General features: G+C 47.9%; 1 protein-coding gene across 5 annotated transcripts in view; it reads right to left on the bottom strand.

The window, feature by feature from the left end:
* SDHAF1 (succinate dehydrogenase complex assembly factor 1) overlaps positions 1-10,461 on the bottom strand; it is a 172,136-nt gene extending 161,675 nt beyond the window's left edge. For 2 of the 5 annotated variants that reach the window (XR_011280651.1, XM_069627443.1), the window contains exon 1: positions 10,328-10,461. Coding sequence is in view for 1 of the 5 variants with exons in the window: in XM_069627437.1 (XP_069483538.1) it covers positions 10,153-10,174 (22 nt within the window). In the remaining 4 variants the exon portion in view is untranslated. Of the gene's footprint in view, positions 1-10,152 lie in introns of all 5 variants that reach the window. The other 3 variants (XM_069627442.1, XM_069627440.1, XM_069627437.1) reach the window with 3 other exon arrangements.
* Between the last annotated feature and the right edge of the window lie 14,474 nt (positions 10,462-24,935).

The following is a 24,935-nucleotide window of genomic DNA, read 5'->3' as shown; positions in this document are numbered from 1 at the left end:
AACGACAGTGAACTCTGGCAGACAAGCATTTTTAATCCTTCATAAATACGAGTAATTCAGAGCAGAACACCCAGGGCCCAGTGTTCTCTCTGGGAACAAAAGACATTTTCGCAAGATCCAGACATCATTTGAAACATAATTGTAACAAGAATGGCTCAGCTCTGGCCAATGAACGCTGAGGGCCCAGGGGCGAAAAGACTGCTCAGCTAAAACTAATGGGAACAAATTCACAATGCAACAATTTTAGAATTAGGTAATGGGGAGGAGCAGCCAAGCCAGCCCTCTGACATGAAGGTCCAAAGATCAGAGTTCCTATAAGGGCAATACATGTCACAAACCACTAAGCAGACAATCTCAGGATGAGATAGGTTTCTGGGAGCTGGTCCAATTTTGTAAAGTCAGCCTGCAGTGTGTTACAAAGCTAGCTTGCAAGCCAGTCTCTGAGACGGTGCCTGGATTTTCTCTGTGCACAAAGCCCTGTGTGGTTTTTTTTGCTGCCCAGAAATAAACACCAGTTTGGAACATGATGCTTGCTTGGAACTCTGCTACATTTCTTTGGGCAAGATGGGAGGTGTTGGGGCTTCCCATAACCCGGGACCCCCAGATGCCTGGTGGGTCCAACTTCTCCCCAACACCTTAAAGCCCAAAGATCACAAATGGTGGGACAAATTAGAATCGGAAACAAGTTCTTTGCCTTCCAAATTCTACGCCATTACCAATAATTCAATTTGAACTTGGTCTACTTTCCTTGCATTCTCAAGTGGTGTGGAAACTTTGTGCCTTGCTAAGAAAGTGTTTGTTGGGCCCGAGTTTGCCTACTATCTTTAACCAGATCTTCTGATGATTGGAGCGATAATCGAAGCAAATGTTTACATTACAAGGACTTCAATGCAAATCTGTTTGGTCATAAGCAATATCAATTAATAGCAGATTAATTAAATGTCCATCGCCATATATACACGTAATAAATATTTACGGTTTAGATAAAATCTTTGGCCTACATTAGATGTAATGGCAAGAAGAAAGCAGATTCCAAAAGATCAAAATTTTTGCCGGCTATGCAAAAATGACTCACAAAGAGAAACTTTCGAACATTGTATCAGCTCAGCTGAATCGCCAACGAAAGTAGTTTAAGAATTTACTTGCTCAATATTGTACAATAGAATTGAATGAACTATGGCAATATATATTTTCTAGCACAAAATTGGCTGTCAGAGTGGCCATAGTACAGTATTTGGACTAATTTTTTCCACAAGACCTAGAGTCATTAAGTAAGAAGGATGGTTGAGGAATATACTGCTTGAATACATTGAGAAACTATTGGAGAATATTATTTGCTGTATTGAGCAGGTTTAGGAGCAGGTTTTTACATAAGATATGAAATGTAAAATGTGTTGTCTCTTTTCAGATGTGATTTACATGTATGTTGTAATATGAATGCAAACTTTTGTTACAATTTGAAAAGGTTGATGTTATCAACTAACCAAATTAAAAAAAAAATTGGAACAGGTCTAACTTTCACCATGGTGGCGGCCTCTGTCATTGCCGGCGGAGGATTCGATGTGGCCTGCGTATTCTACTAAGCTGCAATTTTGTGGTGCGAACCCCCAGTCCTTTGGCACACCTTACAGCAGGCTATCAGGATAGAAACTAAATATTAAAACACATTATAATCAGGACCATGCCAGGGTGTATAAGCTTAACATTGAGTAAAACCAGCCCTCCAGATAAGGTGCGCATTAGGCCTTTTTACGCACAGAAATCTAGTCAATGCGGCCCTTTTCATTCTTCCTTGTGTACAGCTTACACAGGCCATTTATAGCAGCACCCCCATAAATCTTGGAGGTCACTGGAGACAGGCTGGACAGCAGCAGCTTGAAAACCAACATTTACTTTAGCAATTGACACAGTTCCTTGAAAGCAGCAACTGGGATGAGTGCTGGTCTATTTTTGTTAACACTGTTAATAATTCTAACAAGATAATACTTTGAGTAATGTAGAAGGGAATTTGTGTTGTGTTCACTTTGTTCAACTGCCTGCATTTTGTAGGTTACAGTGTTATTGAAGCATTTTGAATCATCATCATGTTTTTCGCATTGCTCTAGGACATTTGTAGTATTGTGTAAAACAACAATGGTCTTAAACTAGCGCTGCATTTCTGCTTCATTTTCCTGTTTTGATCAGCTTTAATAGAGGCAGCGCACTTGCAGCATCATGGGCATCTCCTTGTTTTCTTTTCATCACAGAAGCACATCAATTGCGTTTGATGTCTCGAAGTTTTACAAGAGCCTCCCAGCAAGACGTTTTTTGGCATTTGTGAGAAGGAAAAGCTTTGTGTTCTATATGAAGATGTGTTTCATTTAGTCTTAAGATTGTATTTGTCTGTGTGCATGTGCATGCATGAAAGGGCTTTGTACAGAGTTGATTGTCTTGGAGAGCAAGAAAAAAACTGGGCATGTAGTCTGAACTCCCTTTCTGACCACCCGCCCACCGCTGCAGGTACAAGCAGTGCTGTATATATGTTCAGTGGCACAGATTTACAGGTAACTCTGAACAAGACTGCTATATATTCAGGCAAAGTAGCCTAATTTATCAGCAGAGCTGCGATACGCCCGTCATGGTACAGTGCCAATTATTCACAGCAAGGCTGCATCATGCCCACGTGTCTTAGCAGGACTGCTATGTTTTGGGACAGTACCTGAATTTCTTAAAAGAGCTGCTGTAATGGCAAAGCACGAACAGGTGTTTTTTCAGCCGCGGGCTGAAAGTACTGAGCAAGAACAGTGAGTTCTTCCCGCAGGTTTCACTACAAAATTCCCGATTGCCATTACTGCGATGTAGAAAACAATTGCATGAAAAACCAAAAATGTCTCCCAAAAAATAGATGGGGAGGGGCGTTAGGTAGGGGTAATTAATAAAGTGGGTGGGTGTGGAGGAGGTGTGTTGCGAGCTGTCTCCCCTTCTTTAAAAATACGGAAAATGTGTTTTACATGCAAGATTTTCGACCTTGCAGTAAAAAATAAAAATTCATATTTTCACGTAGATCCTTTCCACTACCCTTCTAAGCTGGTGTGAGCCACACTGGCGGACAGTGTGGGACGATGGCAATGCTGTCATACTTCAATCCCTCCTACCCTGCCTTGCGCTTTTCAAAACTTCTGCTTCTCCCCTGTCACTTTACTGAGTCCCACTAACAAAACTCAATTTCAAAGCCTCATTATGAATCTACTGACTCATGTAGGATAGTCCAAAGAGGCTAAGACATTTCGACAAGCCAGTTATGTAAGGCAAGCCTCACACAGAACTGCCAGTGCCCTAACCTTGTGTGCTTTCCAAGTCAGCCTGTTGGGGAAGGTAGCTCAGTTGGTCAATAACCCTGCTGCAGAGATCATCGTGTAAACTGTTAGTTCAAATCCTGTTGCTGGGTGAGCTGATGCATCTGCATCAGATTCAATTTTAACAGAGCCGACTTGGCTTTCGACTCATCAAAAGGACTACTAAATGTTCCGAACACACACCGATTCATAACACACATCTCTCATCAGGATCATACAATTACTGCGCCCTTTTTACGGCGATCACTGAAAATGTTTTTTTTTATTTCGAACATATACTTTAACAGCTAGCACCATGCACTTGATGTCGACACATTGGACTTTAATATTGCAGGATTTTGCACATGGAATGAGCCCCTGTCACCACATGGAGGTGGGGCAATTTTGGATGCATGTGCCACTTTAAACATCGGTTTTACGCAAGTGCTAAACAATGCATGATATTCTTTTATATATCTTATATACATTTTAATACACTTAGTGGGTCCATATATGAGAGAGGAAAAAAATGTGACACAAAAACTAAGTTATTTAACCTGTTCCAAGATGGCCGAACCAAAATCAGTTAGCCACTTAGTCTTCTTTCTATGTTGAACTTCCTGTCACATGGGGTATTTTTAAACAGCATTGGGTGTGGATCACTTGCTGTGATCAAGCGGTGAGGTAACCGCAAAACACGTCATTTTTTCCCCCATATAATATGGAGCACCACGATTTATGTGGATTTTAGTGACAGTCATGTGGTGTGCATGGTCTGTTCAATAAAGAAGATACTTTTCTACAAGAAACTGGTTTCCTGGTAATTCTCTGAAGAACGGGGGAGTGCCATATATATCTTTTTTTCACTATATATATATATATATATATATATATATATATATATATATATATATATATATATACACACACATATACATACACACACACACACACACGAGGTGATGGGTACAATATGAATGTAGGAGGTAGCAGGGGGTCTCCGTGTGTGTAATATATATACTGAAAGGGGTGTCGATTTTATTTAAATAAAATCTGTATTTTTGGTGGTCGCAATAAAAACGGCAGTTATCACATATGCCGTCTCACCAGGGCTCAGACAACACACACACACACACACACACCGGCCACCCCTATGTTAAAGGCATTTTCAGCTTTTTAAATATATATTAGTGCTATGTCAAAAGACAAAAAGGAGAGAAATAGCAACTCTGAATCAAAGCAATACAACAGAACAAAGTGAGGGGTGGAGGGAGAGGCCGCGAGAACAAAGAACTTGCTAGACAATTCAAAATAGGACTTCGAGCAACAGGAAGAGCGAGACCAATGAGCTACATAAGAGTGCAACGAAGAAAGTGAGAAGGGAAACGGAGGTAAGTAATAGGACACACAATAGGAGTGAGGGATAGAAGCCGAGCAAAAGAGACAGAGACCGTAAAATAAGAAAACACAGAACAGCAGATAGAAAATCCTGATCAGAGGAAGGCAAGCCAATAATATAAGAGGTAGTGCAAGAAAGATAATCAAAAGGAGTAGCAACAACAGAGAAAATGAAAAAACACATTTAGCCAGAATAATGACATGAGCGAGGAAGAGGGGTTATAGCAACCAGTACAGAACAATGTAGGAGGGAAATAAGCAATAATAGAATGCAGAGATGGGAGAGGAAGCGTGACAGAGCAACAGACCTCAAAACGTGGCATAGCAAGAGTGAGAGGCAGAGACCGGGGAAAGAGTAGCAAAAGGAAGGAGAGATGGAGCAAAAACATGGAGTGGCTCTCAAGTAGGTATTGCCAGGCAGCAACAGTAGGCCGAGAGGCAGAGAGGTGATGCTGGTAGAGTGAGGGACTTGATTAATGATGTAACTAGCTGGCATCTGTAGTAGTTCTTAGAGTTTTGGTGTATGTATAATGAAGATGAAGCTGGATAGTAGGCATCAACAAGTTTTTGTCACTAATGTTTTTGAACACAGTTTTAATTTTACGCACAAATTGGATCGTTGTCAAGACACATTTACTCTCTTGCGAAGGAAGAAACTCATTTTTACTCATGAAATTTAATTTACTCGCCAATTCTTAAAACTGGGAGTAAAATCCATATGGAGCACTGAGTAAGACTACATACGTGGCAATGTGCATAAGAACACCAAGAAGCGGATTGCATCTCGGGGGTTATAGAAGGAAAACTGGTCTATTGATCTAAAGCCATTGACCCGCCTTCTGTAGGGATAGGTAGTATAAATGCCATAACAAGGACCATGCACCCCAAATTCTCATACGCATTTTGTGCTCCAGCTATTTAGTTGCTAGACATGCTCTAGATAGCCATGTCTTAGAGGTTGGATTGGCCCTCGCTAGTCTGCAATTATTCAACGGACACTCAATGTAAAATAGGATCAAAGCTGTATAAGACTGATATGAGCTTCCCACATTTCTTTGTATTTGCATGCAGGAGATGTTTTTCAGCAAAAAAATGGAAGTGAACTTCCACAAATCTACTAGCAATTCTGATCTTATATTGGCATACAACTCTACTTAATGATGCTCCCTGAAAAAAAAGTCAATGATTATATATGTAAATGTGTTTCTAAGCATCAGGAGTTTAATTTTTTTAGGGGCAAAAAATGTATTGCGAGGGGCAATTTCTTATTAATACAAACATTTTTGGAACAGTAAGTGTCCTACTGCTACATCGCTGCCGAGATGGAAAGAATACTTGTTAAGAGCAATTGCCCAAAGCCACAGTTAACATTCCAATAAACTGATTTGTAAGGAACAAGTTACTCACCTGTAACTCCAGCATGGGTCTGGCATGGATTCACATGCTCATGAATTTTCCCCGTCATGCCGGGAATCCTGGGTAAAAGAAAACTGTATTCCTCCTCTAAATCAATTACTGAACTCTGGGTCATACTGCCCCCAGCCAATGACAGTCCTCTCTCTAAGTCCCTCCTCTGGCAGCCATCTTCAGATTTGGAAAGCGCGTAAAGTGGCAGTATGACCAAGAAGAGCCACAGAGCGGTAGGAGGGAGGGTTTGCATGTCCATGCCAGAATAGTTACAGGTAAGTAACTTGTTACTTGTCCAGCGGGGTCTGGCATGGATTCACATGCTCACGAATAAAGAATACATAGCAATACAACATTACACAACCACGGGAGGTGGCAAGGCTCAACAGAAGCAATCACCCTTACCTTTGGAACAGGCTGCGCAGCACCGCTTGGCCGACTCTGGACTCCTCCTTGGCATCTGTGGACACAGTAGAATCTTGTGAAGGTGTGCGTGGACCTTCACGCAGCCCAGCAGATGTCCAGCAGGGGCACACCAGACAGGAACGCCGTCATCACATCGATCTCTGTGGGCTCTCGGATGGCCGGGCAGCGGTTGGTTCACCAACCAATGACAGTGCATGATGGAGCCGGAGAGCCACTGGACAATACCTTTCCATGGTTCACAGGACCAAAGCTCACAAGCAGTTGAAACATTTTCTGATAACTATTTGTGCATGCCACTTAAAACTTCAGGGCATGAGCAACATCCTGCGAGTGCAAGGCCCTCTCAGCCCGTGACGAAGGTTTAGGAAAAAAAACTGGTAACACTTAAAGGTTTGTTGAGGTAGAATTCCAGCAGAACGTTGGTATAAAATAGGGGTGCGTCTGCAGCACCACCCTGGACTCGTGGAAAGTCAGATAAGGCTGTTTGGCCAGGAGGGTAGGTGAGATCCAGGCCCAATCCAGCAGAGGTGATGGTTTCCTCTGGTGTAAGCTGGAAAAGTTCTGAAGCTTTGGCGACCATGGCTTGGAATGATCCACTTCATCTGGTGGGGACGCCATTGGTTGCGGAGATCGGCCTGCCGTGGCGTCATCAGTCGGCGCAGTGCCCGTCCCAGTGTCCAGCGGGGAAGAGGGCACTTGACGCGGGTGTGGATGTAGATACAGGGGCGTCGAATGACGCTTCCTCTTTTTCGCCAGAGGCTGATCCAGGGCCGGAGTCTGAAGCATCCTTTTCTGGATTTCTGACACCAACGTGTGTAGGTTATGTCCAGGGATACATCCCACGGCTGAGCTAGCATGGTCAGAACACTAGGCCCTGCGCCGCCGTCCTCATCCACATCCTCGTGGACCGTGTGCAGGGACTCCAGGACCTCGTTGTCCGTGGACGAAACTTCCATGGCCTGGGGCACAGCCTGTGGCTTAATCGCCCCCGACCCCCTTTTTGCACCCAGAGGGGTCAGACCCAGGCTCAGAGACGGCATCCTCTTCTCTGGCGTGCCGCCAGCTTTGCCGTCGCCCCAGCTGAGGCTTGCCGCCTCAGAGGTAGGGACACCCTGGGCGCAGTAGAGTCTCCTTTCAGGGGGTCAGCTCCTTGGGCCTTCGGAGAGCAGCAGCCACCAGCTCAGTCGACAAGGATTTCTCCTGCGCTTAGGCCTTGTTGGGCAAGTCTGCCGCCTTTTGCTCAGTCCTGGGCTTCTCGGGTTTCTCCTGCATTTTAGCAGGGTTGAAGCTTCCTTTTTGAGGAGTCGCTGCATCTCTGGCTGGCGATGGAGGCAGATGGGTACGATGCTCGCGCCTTGCCCTTCGCAGGACCCACTTGCACAGTGACCCCCCCACGGATGGGGTGCCCTCAAAGGACTTTGCCTGCCCCTCAGACCGGCCGGTACTGGGTTAGCCATGGCCCTGCTTGGGGCATGGGGTAGATGCCTTGGCGCTTAGCCATGCCGCCAGTCTACTGTGTTGATCCTTCATCGTTCTCTTGGAGTAGCCGAGGCAGATCTCGCAATCTCCTTTGTGGTCCAGGCGAAGGCAGTAGAGGCATTGACGGTGTTAAGTCCTCCAAAAACCGGTTCCGCAGTCCGCATCTGGTGTAGAGTTTGAAAAGGGAACTTCCTTCTTGCTCCTCTGTCATGGGTGGAGGTGCAGAGTGGGCCCGATGGCCTTCTGAAAACTTTGATGAAAATTCAACGATCCTTGCCCTTGAGGGGGGCGCTGAAATTCACCAACCAACAGATCCCCGTTTGTCGACGGATGGAGAGAAGAGCACACAGGCTCTTTGACAAAAACTAGAACTTTTTCTGTCAAAAAAGCACGAAAAAACAGAATAGCTCATGGAGCAAAACTGGAGGACTACCAACACTTGAACGTGCAGTAAAAATCGGAAAAGGGCTGCCAGAGGAGGGGATTAGGGAGAGGACTGTCACTGGCGGGGCAGTATGACCCAGCGTACAGAAATTGGTCTAGAGGAGAAATACAGTTTGTAAGTGAAAGTGAAACTGTTACCAAGGATTCCCGGCCTGACAACAGGGACTATTCACGAGCACGTGAATCCATGCCAGACCCCATGCTGTTGAATAAATACAATCTGCATAACTTCAAACTCATACACAGGTTCGATTATACTCTGGGGTGGGGGGTGGGATTATTACTCAGTGATATATGTCTGAGATTAGCTGTTTCTCCTAGGATTGGTGCGCTCAACTGGAGCAGATTTACAACAATAGATGCCCCACGATTATAGGCGTCTGGGTCCAGAATTCAGATCACAAGCAGCTGTGAATTTGTGTGAAGAATGGCACCACATTTTATACCGGTCGCATTGGCACATATGAACTAAAAGAAAAAAGGAGGCAATTCTGATTTCAGCATAGGCTGGATTCCTTTTGGATATAGACAGCTCCTTATACAACAGAACAAGGAGGTTATTGCATTATGCATGCAATACTGAAATTACAAAAGGATGAATTGCGGTTACCTATGGGTTTTTTGTATGTACATGCAACCCCTTTTACAATAAAAACTAAAATGGAGAAGTATAACTTCTGCCTAAGGAAAAGGATAGCCTAAAACGTAAAACATTAATTGATCACCCAGATCTGGAGGCTGTATGCAGGAATGATGCGAGGAGGAAATAATAAATCGTTATTGAAATATCAAGTTTGAAATTGCAATTGACCGTGAAATCACATTGCGATGTTGCACTGACGTTCCTGGGCACAAATGGTTTACAATAGTTTACATGAAAATGTGCTTTGTGTGCAGGTGTTGGTGTTAAATCCAAAAATGCTGACTGCAGCTCATGTAATGTTTAAAACAAAAACTATCAACGGGCTGTGGTCTCTCCTAGTGGGGGGTCTCAATCAAGAGATGCCCTGAATGGCAGATTATACTACAAATGCATATTGAACAAATTGGTTTGAGTAAAACGCAGCATAACGGTCAAACGCAGGGAGGTTTCTCTCACCAGGAAAAAAGCCAGTTACACAAAAATACATGTCTACTATAATGTAATCACCATCCATTTTTAATATTACTTCAAGGTGACGGGTTCAGTTGAAAGGGCAAATTAGTATCCTTTTAAGCTGAGATACTGGAGGACAGCTTGTATTCACATAAAAAAGGTGTGCTGAAGTCCAAACGCTCCAGGGAGGGACGAGAACCTGGCCAAGATTCCACATGTAAAAGTTTTAAAAAAATTAAAGAATAAAAATAGAAAAAAAATGTACGACTGTAGTCCTTTCCCGCCTTGAAGCACTACACTTGTGTATAAGCGCTCTACAACTAAACAATTACAATCTGCAGCCATTCAGAGTAGGCACTGGACCTGCAGACAGTACACGTCTGCAATCATTAGCTGGCGCAGTATTATAGATGTTCACTTAAACCAGAGCACCGTCTGTGTAGCAGTTGCACAACAGTTACTGCCTCTGCGAGCATCCCAGAGCCTGAACTGTACTGTAAATGAGCTTCGAGGCAGCGGGTCTACTATACCAACAACAACAGGTCACCCTGTACAATTTCAAAAACATAGGTTTAGAAAGTCACGTACTTACAATTTTTAACGTCAACATGTGCTCAGTACAATACAACGAATTACAGCCGCAGCCTCAGAGCTCCTCTTACAGGCAATTTAACAACAAAGGAGAGAAGAACGATCTAAATTAATGGATGCTAAAAGAAATGCATATAAAATTCACTACAAGAGCTGGATCGCATGTACTGACCTGACGCTGCCTGGAAACTAAAAAGGAGCGTTTGGTAAAGGGAGGCCTTATGTTGCTTTCATTATCAAGCGAAACACACTTTTAAAGTCCTTATGAGACCCAATAGCATTGTGTGTTTGTTTAAAAGTTTGCCGATGTTTTCTAAAATGCCTTTACTATATTATGACGTAACACGTATTTCTGAAAGGCCGTGAAATCGTCTTGACGTTTACAAGTAGGACGTCTACGTGCTTACGAAGAGAAACATGGAGGAAGCAGAACAGTAGTGTCTAGTGCAATCCGAGAAACGGACCCTACCGACGCCTGCCCTAGTCGCCTACTCTTCTCCACGTGACTTCCAAAGTCATCGTGTTGATTTTCGTGAGCAATTTTAGTGTGCGGGGAGTGCAACCGCAATCTGCGCGCTTTTGTCTTGCGGTTGAGGTGGGCATTTTATTCGGGATACCGGGAACGTTTGTCCGACCTCGTTTTTCTTCATTGTCATTATTCTGAGCGGGAACCTCGAAGGCTCCGGCTGGAAGAACAGCAGAAATGTGTGCTCTTGGGTGGCTGAGATTACAACTTTAGTTTTCTTCGGGATACCGTGAACGCAGCGTAGCTCTCAAGATTTGTGTCGCAAAGGCGGATGAAAAACACCAGATTTTGTTTTCGGCACCGGAGAGCCCATTGAAATGAATGGCCGTGCAGGAGACTTGGTGGGTGACTAAGCTCTTTACAAGGCGACTGACACCCGCCAAAAGCGTGTGAGTTGAGAGATGTGTGTTGGTCTAGTAGTTTATTTGACGTGAGTGTCGTGACTGTGTCATGATGCTCTTTTAATAAAAGAGGCTCTGCTGACACGCCAAAGACATTGCAGCAGAGCCTCAGGAAGCGGCAACTCGTGTCTGCGTGGTCTTTGTGTGAATGGGTTGCTGCATGATGGCACCTACCTGGTGACATTGCCTGGGTGCCACCAGGGCTGTCGCTCCGATTGCTGGGGTGCACCCCAGCCTGGAGGTACCTGACCCCAGTGATCCCGGTGCTGCTGGGTGATCCTGGCTGCGTGGACACTGTGAGGACGCAGTGTTCCGTTGCTGTGTCAGGTCCTCCCGACATGGTCCGTGGCCCGCCCCGGTGACCGGAGGTGGGCCACCAACATTGGCGATGAGGAGGTCTCGCTTCCCAGCGCACCTCGGTGTGTGGGCCCTGCAAGGTGTTTCAGCCACTTTGCAAGGGGGCGAGGAGCCCACGTGGTGGGTGTTTGCCGCATGGCGGGTGGCCCAGGGATCTGGCGCTGTCGAGCGGCACAGGTCGCCTGGTGCCCGCAGCGGCAGAGGACCGTCGTAGCCCTGAAGAAAGACCCGGGCCTGGCGGTGAAAGAACTATACGGCAGGGCGAAAAACATTCATAAGAATCCCCGGGCAGAGGGGATACCAGAGATCGCCCTGAAAAAGGGGAGTGGCCCCAGCACAGCTAGCCCCAGAACAAAGGAAGCTCCTCGGGGCGGAGCCATCACTCCATCTTGCCCACTGGGAAGGGGTGAGACGCTCCCGTACACGGGCCGCAGTGGTGAAGAGCCTGCCGTGCTCCACAGTGAAGGGGAGAGCATCAACACCCGGGGACTGGAAAAAAGTGTTCTTCTCCAGTGCACGGCGAGGCCCAGCAGCGGGCCAACAGAGAAAAGGGTCGTGGCCCCCAGTGGGCCCAGCGGCAGGCCAACAAAGAAAGGGGGCGGGGCCATCACTCCACCTCACCCGCAGAGAAGGGGAGGAGGAGTCCAACACCCAGGCCGCTGCTGTGAATATCCGGGGCAGGCTTGGGGGCACAAAGAAGGAAGGCCCATTAATACTCTGGCCCAGTAAAGCAGAAGAAAGGAATGATTTTTCTCGGTCTTTCAAAAGTGGATCTCGAGGCTGGCCAGGCGGGCCAGAACAGGGTCAAGCAATAGCCCCAGAATAACGGACATCATTTGAAAAGGGGAAAAGAGGGGTGTCTTCAAACCCCCTGAGTTCTCTACCTGCCCAGGCCCTATGGGTAGCGTCTCCACCTGGAGTGCTTGTGCGCCCTCTGGGATCTCGGCAGAGGAGGAGCAAGGAGCAATGTGTGCGTCATCCACACCAACCAATTACAAAATCACAAGGGTAGTGGCTCCCCAAGGAGCGCTTGTGCGCCCTCCAAGACGTCCAAAAAGGGATAGGCACCCAAAGACCTATGTCTTGCAGCCAAGTAGTGTGCCCGACCAGTAGTCACCATGACAGAGGATGACAATGAGGACATATGTCGAGGACAGTTTGCGCCACTGCACCACTTTGACGTGATGGCCTCGCCCGCCAGTTTGGGACCCCGGTGGACAGCCTGAGAAGAAAACCTGGAGTTATACTTTGAAGCGATGGAGATCAAAGATGCAGCGAAGCGCCCAACACTCCTGTACTACGCCGGACTGGTTGTTCAGAGGCTATTCAAGACATTGAGGCCCAGAGATCAGTCATATGGTGCATCCATTGCAGCCCTGAATGAGTACTTCCGACCCATGGTCAACAGGGACTATGAACGGTTTAGAATGAGGTGTGCGAGGCAGGAGGAAGGGGGAGAGCCTCCATGCGTTCCATGGGAAGCTGCGTGGCATTGCACTGCCCTGCAGCCTGGGAAACTTTGAGGGGGATGAGATCAGAGCGCAGATCATCTACGGCTGCAGCTCCTCGAAGCTATGCAAACAAGTCCCGAGAGACCCGACGCTGACCCTCGATCGAATACTAGACCTCGGCGGGGCCCAGGAACTGGCGGATGTGCGGGCCTCAGTCATGGACTCATCCAGACATCGCCTCAAGCTAGAGGCTCCCATGCAGCAGGTCAAGCTTGAGGACGTGGCAGCTGTCGGCAAGTGGAGGAAAACTGATGAGGAGGGGAGACTGCCCAAGGAGAGACCCCAATGCCACAATATGTCATCAGTGCGGGTGGGATCTTCCACACCCGCAGGACTGCCCGGCGAAAGGACACATCTGTGGAAGGTGCGGAAAAGTAGATCACTTTGCACGGGTGTGCCTCGCACCAACTCTAGCCAGCAGGGCGGGGACATCGGGAGGGAGTGAGCCGCGGCTGTCCAGGTGGCGGAGGGTCCCAGAGGGATACATTATGATGTCGGAGAGGAGGAAGATTCTTCCTGTCTTGCAGCAGCGCCAGTGGCCTTTTCGATCCCAGGATCATCTGACATCAAAGGGCCTGCCGTTGGGCCCCATGGTGTGCGCACTGGAACACACCTGTTTGCCGTGTTAAACGTTTAAATTTCTAGTAGCTATTAAGGGGTGCTCGGACTGGAATGCACCCAATGTTTGCAGTGATGATGTAGGAGCCCAATGGGTGCTCGGACTAGAATGCACCAAGTTAGACCCTGCCGAGGGTCGCTGTTTGTTTGCAGTGGGTGGTGTTTTTTTTTGTTATAATAAAGGAGGGATGTTGTGTGTTGGTCTAGTGGTTTATTTGACGTGAGCGTCATGACTGTGTCATGACGCTCCTTTAATAAGAGGCTCTGCTGGAACACGGACAGCAGTGCAGCAGAGCCCCAGGAAGCAGTAACTCGTGTCTGCATGGTCTTTGTGTGAATGGATTGCCGCGTGACCGCAACCTAGCTGGCGACATTGCCTGGGTGCCCCCAGGGCTGTTGCCCCGATTGCTGGGGTGCCCCCCAGCCTGGAGGTCCTGACCACGGTGATCCGGGTGCCGCAGGGTGATCCTGGCTGCGTGGACACTGCGAGGATGCAGTGTTCCGTTGCCGTGTTGGGTGCTCCCGACATGGTCTGTGGCCCGCCCCGGTGACCGGAGGTGGGCCACCATCAAGAGCTATGCACCAGATGGGGACCGGGGAGCAGAACATTTCTTTTACTTTAAAACATTTGCCTATTCATCGTGAAAGGTATGGAGGGCTAAGAAAGGGGACAGTGCAGGGACAGTGGATGGTGATGTGACTGATCAAAGGGGGCTAATAGGGTAATTTTGTGTTTGATGAGTGTTTGGGATGGGTGGTTTTAGAGGGGGTCGGGTGGGGCTATCTCTGTGGTTCGGGAGAGCCACATGGGCTTCTTGGTGTGGGTGTGCAAGGGGGGTGGGGCCTACTGCTATGTGAAGGGAGGATGGGGCATGATGGTATTGGTCTAGAGGGAGGGATGAGCATCTTGGGGTCTGAGTTGCTCCTTTGCTGTGGATCTGGAGGAAGGGATAGGGACACTGGTGTGGGTCTGGAGGAGGGTATAGTTGATGTGGGTCCTGGAGAGGGATGGGCCACATTGATGTGGGTCTTGGGGAGGGATAGGGGCACATTGATGTGGGTCTGGGGGTAGGGATGGGGGCACATTGATGTGGGTCTGGGGGGAGGGATGGGGGCACATTGATGTGTGTGGAGGGATGGATGGCACACATTGGAGTGGGTTTGGGGGAGGGATGGGGGCACATTGATATGGGTTTGGAGGGATGGATGGCACACATTGGTGTGGGCTTGGGGTAGGGATGGGGACATTGGTGTGGGTTTGGGGGAGGGATGGGGACATGGGTGTGGGTCTGGAGGGGGAGATGGGTTGGGAGTGTGGGATGGGGTATCTTGGTGTAGGGATGGGGCACATTGTGGGTCTGGGGAGGGATGGTTCATCTAGGTGTGGGTCTGGAGGGCATGATGGGGCTGTCTTGGTGGGGTCTGCAACGGATGGATGGGGCACACTGGTGTTGGTCTGGAATCGGTATGGGGCATCTAGGTGTGGGTTGGGAGGGTGAGATGGGGCATCTTGGTGTGGGTGGGATGAGGACGTCTGCATATGGAGGGTGGGATGGGGCCTTTTGGTGTGGCTCTGGAAGCAGTGGAGGGAGGCACATTGGTGTGGGTCTGGGGGAGGGATGGGGCACATTGGTGTTTAATGTGGCTTTGATGGAAGGGACGGGCACATTGGTCTGGGGGAGGTAGGGGAGCACATTCGTGGGTTTGGGGAGGAATGGGGCATCTTGGTGTGAGTCTGGAGGGAGGGGATGGGGCACTTTGGTGTGGGTTTGATGGGAGGGACAGGCCCATTGGTGTGGATCTGGGGAGGGATGGGGGCACATTGGTGTGGGTCTGGGAGGGGTTATTGGGGTCACATTGGTGTGGGTCTGGGAGAGGGATGGGGCAAAGTGGGTCTGGAGGGCAGGATGGGGACATCTTGCTGTGTGGAGGGACTGATGGTGGATTTTTGTGAGGTGTGGGGCATCTGTTGGTCTGGAGGGTAGGATTGGGCATCCTGTTGTGGGTGGGATAGAGCATATAATGGGGCATGTGAGTCTAAGTGAGGGCTGGAGCACTCTGGTGGGAAGGAAGGGGGCATCTGGGTGGGGATGGGCTATGTCTGGAAAGAAGAAAGTTGATCTATAGGAGAGGTGGGAGCATGTTGGTGTTGAAGGGATTGGGTAATCCGGGTGTGGGTCTAGAGACAGAGTGGATGGCGCCATCTGTGTGAGAGTCTGGAGGTAGAGGTGAATCCTGGGTTTGGCTCTGGAGAGGTGGAACATCTTGGTGTAGTTATGGAGGGACGGATGTTGGTGTCTTGTGGGTCTGGAGGGAGGGGGCATTTGAATCTGGAACGTGTGTTTGGAAGGAGAAATGGGGCATCCGATTGTGAATGTGGACATGTAGGGCTGGGGTATCTACTTGTGAGTGGGGGCATGGAGGGGTTGGGCATGCAAGTCCGGAGGGAGGCATGGTTGTGGCTGGGCTTGGAGGGGCGGATTGGCACTTGGGCCTGGTGGGATGATTGGTAGCATGTGAATGTGCAGCATGTGTTTAAAGAGAAAGGAGGGATGGTGGGGAAGTATGTGGCATGCAAGTCAGTGTCTGGGGTTGGGAATCTGGGTTTTGATTGGAGCATGTTGGGCTGGGGGTATCTGCATGAATGGAGGTGTTAGGCAAGATTGTACGTAGTAAACCTGTGGGAGACTACACCAGCCTTGTCCTCTTGGCAATACGTACCCATCTATTGGTACAGGTCTGTACTACACGACTTGGTAGAGTGACTGAGCAGCCAGACTTATCTCAAGAGGGGTAATTGTGAGCTGTAGAGATGCACCATAGAGATTCACAGCAAGTATTCAAATAACTTATACTCAAGGGTTTCTAGTAAAATAATTATTTATTAATTTAACAGTCAGTTTTAAAACAAGCCTTCTTTAGAAAGGACAATGTTCAACAATAAAATACACTTCAAAAATACACTTTTTTCAGTTAAGTAAGTAGATACCCTTTTGGGATGTCACACGCACACACTTCGAACACCCCAGGGTGACTTCAATTGCTAGGACACTGTGGACATTGATATATCACTTTAACACTTAATGCAATACTGAGGTTGTGGAAAACGGAAAAGGTTAGGGTAGAAAACAGAGGTTAAAAAGTTCTCTGAACAGGTAAGTGCTGTACAATCCCCCAATGCAGTATAGGCTAACCCTTTTCCAGCAGTACAAGTACATTCTGTACCACCTAGGAGGGACAGTTAAAAACACAATCAGGGGGCAGAAGAGTCTGCAGGGAGCCAGTACAGCCAATGTCAATTGAACAAAGTCTAGGGGAGCTGAGGCACTTCTTGAAGATAGCACAAAAGTCTTTCACAATGTTATATAAGAGTTTGTAGGACAGAATCACTGTTGGGCTGCAAGCTGTAGGGCTTGTGAAAAGCAAAGCTGCAAGCAACTCTGCAAAAGGCAGCTACTGCAGGTCTCCAGTGAGAGCAAGCAAGCTACAGGCAACAAGCGGTAAGTACCCCTAGTTAAGACAGTAGCTTAGGTCTAAAGAAAAAGGATCCAGCTGGCTTCCGTTCTGGTTGCAGTCCTGCAGTTCCTGGGCTTCCATCATGGGGACAAGAGGGAGAGCTTCTGGAGGACTCCTGCACTGCAGTTCGAAAGTTGGCGGCGGCAATGGGCTTACTTCGGATCAGCGGCACTTCGCGGTTTCAGCTACCAGCACGTAGAACCACCATGGTTCTTGGACACCTTGTGGGCTTCCCTTGTTTCAGGGGTCCAGCACTCTTTTGTCCGGCTTAAAAACGATGCACTCGTTCCTGTCCCCTGGCACTCTGTTCCAGCAGCAGCAAAGAAGTACAGCCAGCAGGGAGAGGGGTTCCAGTCAAGTTCGTCTTTGGGTCATTTGGTCCCACCAACCCAAGGGAAGAAGTTATCCGTTCCGGGCTTCTCTAGTCGTACAAAATCTGGAGCTTCAGCACTGCAGTAGGGTTTAACCGGGAAAACCAACAGTCCAGCAGGGTGCATCAAGCTTCTCTTCTAGTTTCTTCTTCGGTTCCTTCATCCAGTTGTCGACTCTGCCTTCTCTCCAAGAGACTTCGCCTTTTATGCAGGTTTCTCCCATTCATTCGCAGCCTAGCTGTCACTCACACAGCAGTGTGGCTGTCCACCAAGGACAGCCAGCCAATCATCTTTGGGTGCATTCCTGTAACCTAGGAGACAAAGCAAAGAGATTTTAGGGAACCTCCCTCGCTTCCTGCCCTGCCAGACATGCTGGAGCCAGAGGCAGGTTTCGGCACTAAAGCCCGCCAAAGAAACAACTAACAAGGGGACCAGACCTGGTTTGGCACGCAGAATAAAACTGAAGAAAGACCTCACAAGCAAGAAATGGCGAAAAAAGAAGACTGAGGCTGTTTTAAATGGGTACCCATGGGAGCAATACTGCAGTTGAGGATTCAGTCTGCTGTAAAAACTCACAATGGTAAGAAAATTAAACCACTGCCACCAGCCATTAAATGTAGTGAGATATTTAAACCTTAAGAGAAATCCAAAGGACTTCTCTGTGACACTGCACTGAAGGTACAGTCTCGGGAGGATAGCTCAGTGGCAACGTGCTCGCTTTGGAGGCAAGACAACATGGAGCAACACAGATTCGATCCCTGGGCCCGCGATTAGAAACCTCTAGGTATTAAAGTGCGTTATACATGACATATCATAGCGATACCATATCACAATACAAAAGGTGATGCCTGTGGAGTTTGTCAGACTCCAAAGTCACAGAAACACAGAGTCCAAATCAAAAATACATGAGAGAGTGAGAAAAAGGCCTCACTCTAAGATAAAAATGAAAAGTCCTAAATGGCAGCAAAAGAGCCGGGGGTCTCTAAGGTAGAAGGGAATTGGCACAGAAATGAGAACTCTCCCTAACAATCGTCCCCCCCCCAGACTAAGGGACAGGAGGATTTAATCCACTCCTGAATGAATCTCCTAATCCGGTTGGTCATACTTTCTGGAGAGACCATCAGCATTTTGGTGATTACATCCTGACCTCTGTTCTATGGTGAAATCGAACCCCTGGAGGCTGATTGACCACCATAACAATTTAGGATTCTCCCCCTTCATCTGCATTAACCATCTCAAGGGTTGGTGGTCTGTCTGAATTACAAAAATAGATCCATACAAGTATGGTCTAAACGTCTTCAGAGACCACCCAATGGCATGGCAAAACATTCATGTTCAATAGTTGCCGACCTTGTCTCATGGTCCTTCAGTTTCCTTCTGATGAAGCAGATAGGATGTTCCCTGCCTTTCCCATCCAGCTGACTCAGAAATGCACGTATCCCTGTATTAGAAGCATCTGCCTGTACAATGAAGGATTGGTTGTAGTCAGGAGCTCTCAAGGCTGGAGCTTGACAAAGGGCTTTTGTCAGTCCTTCAAAGGCTTGAGTGCACCCCTCATTCCGCCGGACCTTCTTGGGGAATTTGGGTGAGGAGATCACATTCAAGGGAGAAGCTATGGTCCCATAGTTCTCAATGAAGTTCCTATAGTAACCAGTGAGACCTAGAAAGGCTTTCACTTGGGTTTGAGTAGTAGGGCTGGCCCAATCTTGTACAGTTTGTACGTTGCTAGGAAATGTCCTTATTTCACTGCCTCCTACCTCATGTCCAAGGTAGACCACTTTGCTCTGACCAATTTCAGAGATGTCTAGCCTTTATGGCCAGATGGGCCTGTTCAAGAGCCTGCAAAACATATCCAAGTGGTCAAGATGCTCTTCCCAAGTGGGGCTGAACACTGCAATGTCTTCCAAGCATACCATGCAGAGGTCCTCCATCCCATTCAGAACTTGATTCACCACCCTTGGAATGTAGCAGGAGGATTTCTTTTTTTTAGTCCAAAAAGCATAACCATAAACTAGTAGAGGACTGCCTCCTGGCGTAGAAAATGCAGTTTTCTCCTTGGCATGGTCTGTCAGAGCTATTTGCCAATAGCATGAGGTTAGGTCAAACATACAGAGGAACTTGGCTGAACCAAGTTTGTCCACCAGCTCATCCGTCCTAGGTAACGGATGTGCATCAGTCGTGGTGCTTAGATTAAGAGCTCTATAGTCCACACAGAATCTCCATTTCTTGGTTCCTGCATTTGGTACTAGTACAACTGGACTAGCCCATGGACTTGTAGATGGCTCTATTACCCCAAGATCAAGCACCTTCTTGACTTCTTCATGGTCTGGCATCTTGTAACCCCTGCTTTTGACAGGGAGTCTGTCACCAGTGAGAATATCATGCTGGCCCCAAGGGGCCAAGCCTGGTGTCAGTGAGAACAGGGAGGCAAACTGATTTAACAAAGCTATGCACCCCTCCTGTTGCAGAGTCAGATCTGAAGAGAGTTTTATTCCTTCAATTTTCTCATCTGAAGGTTGTCCCCTAAGGAGATCGGGGAGAGGATCACTCTGCTCCTCCTCTTGATCAGATGCTAGAAGCAAAGCTCCGAGTTCTGGTCCGGAAACAGTTCAGACGGTTAGTGTGATAGACCCTAGGGTCCACCTTGGGATTGCCCAAGTCCACTAAATAATTGGCCTCACAAAGTTTGCCCACAACCTTGAAGGCTCCAAACCATTTGTCCTGTAAGGCAATCTGCCTAGTACCATAACTAGAACAATCTTGTCTGGAGTAAACTCCACCATGTTGGCCTTCTGGTCATGTTTGACCAGAGCCTGACCTGCTTTCAAGTTATCAGAAGTTTATGTCCTCTTCAGTGCCATTCTCCTTTGGAGAACTAGCACATAGTCAGTGACTCTCACTGGCTTGAGGGAAGGAGCGCTTTCTCCAACCATTCCTTGATTAGGGCCAAAGGACCTTTAACTGGATGACCATAGAGCAGCTCAAAGGGGCTGAAACCAACCCCTTCTTGAGGGACTTTTCTATAAGCAAGGAGAAGACATGGCAGTAGAAAGTCCCAATGTCTTCTAAGGGGTTCCTCTAAAGCACCCATCATGCTCTTCATAGTTCTGTTGAACCTCTCCACCAACCCACCGGTTTGGGGATGGTAGGCTGTTGAGAACCTGTAGGTCACTCCACAGTTTTTCCACATGGTCTGCATGTAGTGGGACATAAAATGTGACCCCCTGTCAGAGATGACCTCCTTAGGAAAACCAACCCTGGTAAACATATCACGGCGGGCCTTAGCCACTGCCCGAGCAGTAGCAGTCCTCATAAGAATGGCTTCAGGATATCTGGAAGCATGTTCTACCAAAACCATTATAAATTGGTTGCCTGAAGAAGTTGGAGGGTCTAGGGGACCAACAATGTCAATCCCCCACCCTCTCAAAAGAAATTCGCACCACTGGGAGAGGCACTACAGGTGCCACGCTCTTGGCTCCACTCGTGCCAGAAGTCTGACAAGTGTGACCGCTCTTAAAGAATGTATCTACAGAGATAGCCTCTCTTCTTAAAATTTAGGTGACCTGCCAGAGGAATCTTATAGGCTAACTGTAAACTGGTGTCTCACCTCCCGGGGCACTACAAGTCTTCTCTAATCTCCTGGGGTGGACTCAGTAGGTTCACTTTAGAGGAGGCCATCCTCCCAGTAAAGCCTATGGTTCCCTGGTGCTTGTTCTTCCAGCTGCGAAGCTGTCAAGAGAGGGACACTTTCTTTGACCTCTGCTGAAGTCTGCCCTAGGGGGTCTACCTTCTGCAAGTAAAGGTTGCAGTTCAGGTTGGTCTTTCGGATCCAGATCTCCAACACAGGGAAGGTTCTCCACCAGCTCTGTTTCACCAGTAGCTGACTCTTCTGAGTTTAGTTCATCCTCTCACCCATCCTCCGCTGGGGGAGGGGTCACTGGGGTGACCTTGGACTGTCCTCTCGGGATGTCTTTGTCCTTAGAACAGGTTCAGGTATTATACTTTTCTTTCTTCCTGAGGCCTTGGGTTTCCCCTTTTTCTCTTTCTTTGGCCTGGAATAAGAAGGGTGTTCCTCCTGTGGACTGGGGGTTCTAGGAATCTCTGTAACCTCCCACTGAGAGTCTTCCAAAGTTGCCTCTCTCGCCAATCTTGTTTGCTCCTGCTTCCTTTTACTGGTAGGCCTGGGGGTGCTTGATACAACTCCACAGTCTTTACGTCATTCCACAACAGGACTCTCCCAGGCACCTAATTCTGTACACTGACAGGTATTCTAAAAGTCATATTATTGCACTGGTTGACAGCTGGCAGTAGGGGAACCATTTGGATGGGGCTTCCTGCAAGTTTAGTGGGACCTTTGGGTGCCTTGGCAACATCCTCAAGTTTGTAGAAACTTTCATCAACCACTGTAATGCTTGCCCTGTGTCCCTAATGGCTGGAGTCTCCTGACCATTTACAAGTACACTGTCCTTGTTATATTCTTTTGTGTTAGTTGTACACATGCACATTCTGCTATTCCCACAGACCAAGGGACCATAAAGAAACACTGGCCGAGACTCCAATGGGGTCTTCAGCCAATAGTTGAAAGTTACCACTTGCCATATGAGCTTCACCCTCAGGGATGAAGGCTAAGGAGGCAGTGTGGACCTCTGAATGATTACCCTTACACATGGTCAGTAGACCCACATGCATAGCATTTACCAAATGCTCTCTGGAATAGGTGTTTCTGCTGACCTCCCTCTGGTTTAACACCAGAGGGTTCACTAGGCTTGGGTTTCCCTTGGAATATACCCTTATTTTGTTTGTGGCCCTCTTTTGGATGGTTGGAATTAGAATTCTCTTTTCCCCTCTTTCTTGTGCTGCTTCCCCTCATCCTTCTTGTGATTGGCTCAGAGTCCTTGTGAGTGGCCCTGTTGGCAACCCACAAGTCGGCAGCCCTTGCTAACTTTTTGTGATCAATCTCGTTTGAGTCAGCCAAGTGCTGTCGTAGCTCAGGAGAACTGGCATCAAAAATAGATTCTAACAAAAACAGATTTCTCATTCCTTCAAAGGTGTTCACTCGGTAACCCTTAACCCAACTGTTAGGGAGAATTCTCAGAAATGTGCTAATTCCCTCTACCTTAGAGACCCCCAGCAACGTTGCTGGATTTTGAGGACTTGATTTCTTTTATCCTGGAGAGAGTGAGACCCTTTTCCACTCTCTCATGTATTTTAATGTGATTTCTGTACTTTGGTTATGGAGCCTGGCAAACTCCATAAGCATCATCTTTTACATTGTCACACAGCACCTTCAGTGCAGTGTCCCAGGGAGGTCTTTGAGATTTCCCAAAGGTTTAAATACCTTCTCTGGGATAAACTACTGTTCCTCAGAGTGTGAAAACAAAGAAATTGATATGAGGCCGGGAAGCCCAAAAGAAACACACCAACACAGGTTACAAAGGACATACAAAGTGCTTTATTCAAAAGCTACAACAATTACCAAAAAGTCAATTGACAAACGGATAGCTATTCGGCTCTCAGAGTAACAGAACGAACTTTCAACGAGAGTTCACTGCGTTAGTGTGAGAGACCGTACATTGGGATACTCATGTTTTTATACTCTTTATCCTGCACTGACCAACCCCCTCGCGGGTTAACCATTCTTAGGACCAGGCCTAGGGTTCCTTGCCAGGTCTATCCCATAATGTATGCATTTCGATCAGTTTCGCTGATACAGTTGTTCATTTACACATAGGTCAGGGATAGGACAAGGTCTCAGTTCGCGACCCCAACAAGTGGCCTGCAGGCATATTATTTATTCATGTGTGCGGAGGTCACAACAGCCAGAATCCCACTCGAAATGTCATTCGGCCTCCATTTTGGTGTTCAGGGTGACTTCCACATTGCAAGAGAACCTAAAATGGCGGCTAAATCCAAGATGGCGATTTACACAGTACATTAAGGTCAAGACCTTGCTGCAGAATCTATTTTACACAATGTTTTAGACAACTTGGCGTAGGCCAACACACATTCAAACAATGCGATAAGAGATATAATATTATTTCAATTCTGACAAGAGCAGTAAAGTGAAATTGGCTTTACTTACATTTGTAACTTTCTAGACCCAGCACACACTATCTTACAATAGGGTGCTAGAGGGGTTACCTAGTATCCACTTTTGTCTAGCTTCTCATGTAACATTTTTGTTACCCTTTTCTCACTGAAAGACTGGTGGCGGTGGTTTCGTTTTAACTTCCGTGGTGTTCATTTACCACGGGCTGCGTTCGCAGCTGCAGTAAAGCACCCAAGGGAGCCATTTGTGTCAAAATGGCTCTGGTCGTCTTTTTTTTGCCATTTCTTTGTGGAAAGGTCCTTCTTGAGATTTACTCTGTGCGCCAAACCAGGTTTGGTCCCATTGTTCACTTTGCCTTTGGTGGGATTCACAAGTGAAGCCTGCCTCTGGCTCCAGGGTGTCTGGGGTGGGCAGGAAGTGAGGGAGGTGCCTGAAACTCCCTGGGCTTTGTTTCATAGGAGACCCACATGTACTCTGTAGTGATTGGCCGGCTGACTGTCCGGAAAGGTCAGCCACCCTGTGTTACGCTCACCTGGACCCCACGGGGGCATTGCATGGAGCTGAGCGGCGAACGTCTGCGCGTGTCTCTTCCTGTCCCACTGTAAGGCTTGTGAAAAGCAAAGATGCAAGCAACTCTGCAAAAGGCAGCTACTGCAGGTCTCCAGTGGGAGCAAGCTGCAGGCAACACGAGGCAAGTGCCCCTAGTTAAGACGGTGCCTTAGGTCTGAAGAAAAAGGATCCAGCTGCCTTCTGTTCTGGTTGCAGTCCTACAGTTCCTCAGTTCGAAAGTCGGTGGCAGCAATGGGCTTACTTCAGATCAGCAGCACTTCGCAGTTTCAGCTACCGGCAAATAGCACCACCACGGTTCTTGGACACCTTGTGGGCCTCCCTTGCTTCTGGGGTCCAGCATTCTGAGGTGGCTCAGGCTTGGGTCGTCCTGCTTCGTGAGGGTCCTCGGGATCTTCCTGGAGCACGGGCCCGGCTCAACAACAATGCACTTGTTCCTGGTGATCCTGTCCCCTGGCACTCTCCAGCAGCAGCAGCAGCAAAGAAGTACAGCCAGCAGGGAGAGGGGTTCCAGTCAGGTTCGTCTTGGGGTTAGTTGGTCCCACCAACCCAAGGGAAGAAGTTGTCCGTTCCGGGCTTCTCTAGTCGATACAAAATTTGGAGCTTCAGCACTGCAGTAGGGTTTAACCGGGAAAACCAACGGTCCAGGAGGGTGCATCAAGCTTCTCTTCTAGTTTCTTCTTCGGTTCCTTCATCCAGTTGTCGACTCTGCCTTCTCTCCAAGAGACTTCGCCTTTTATGCAGGTTTCTCCCATTCATTCGCAGCCTAGCTGTCACTCACACAGCAGTGTGGCTGTCCTCCAAGGACAGCCAGCCAATCATCTTTGGGTGCATTCCTGTAACCACGGAGACTAAGCACAGGGA

Source organism: Ambystoma mexicanum, chromosome 6p (genome assembly GCF_040938575.1).
Source record: "Ambystoma mexicanum isolate Mex_15411 chromosome 6p, UKY_AmexF1_1, whole genome shotgun sequence".
NCBI classification, from domain to species: domain Eukaryota; kingdom Metazoa; phylum Chordata; class Amphibia; order Caudata; family Ambystomatidae; genus Ambystoma; species Ambystoma mexicanum.
The sequence above is the reverse complement of the archived record's forward strand: the minus strand, read 5'-3'. Positions and strand labels throughout refer to the sequence as shown.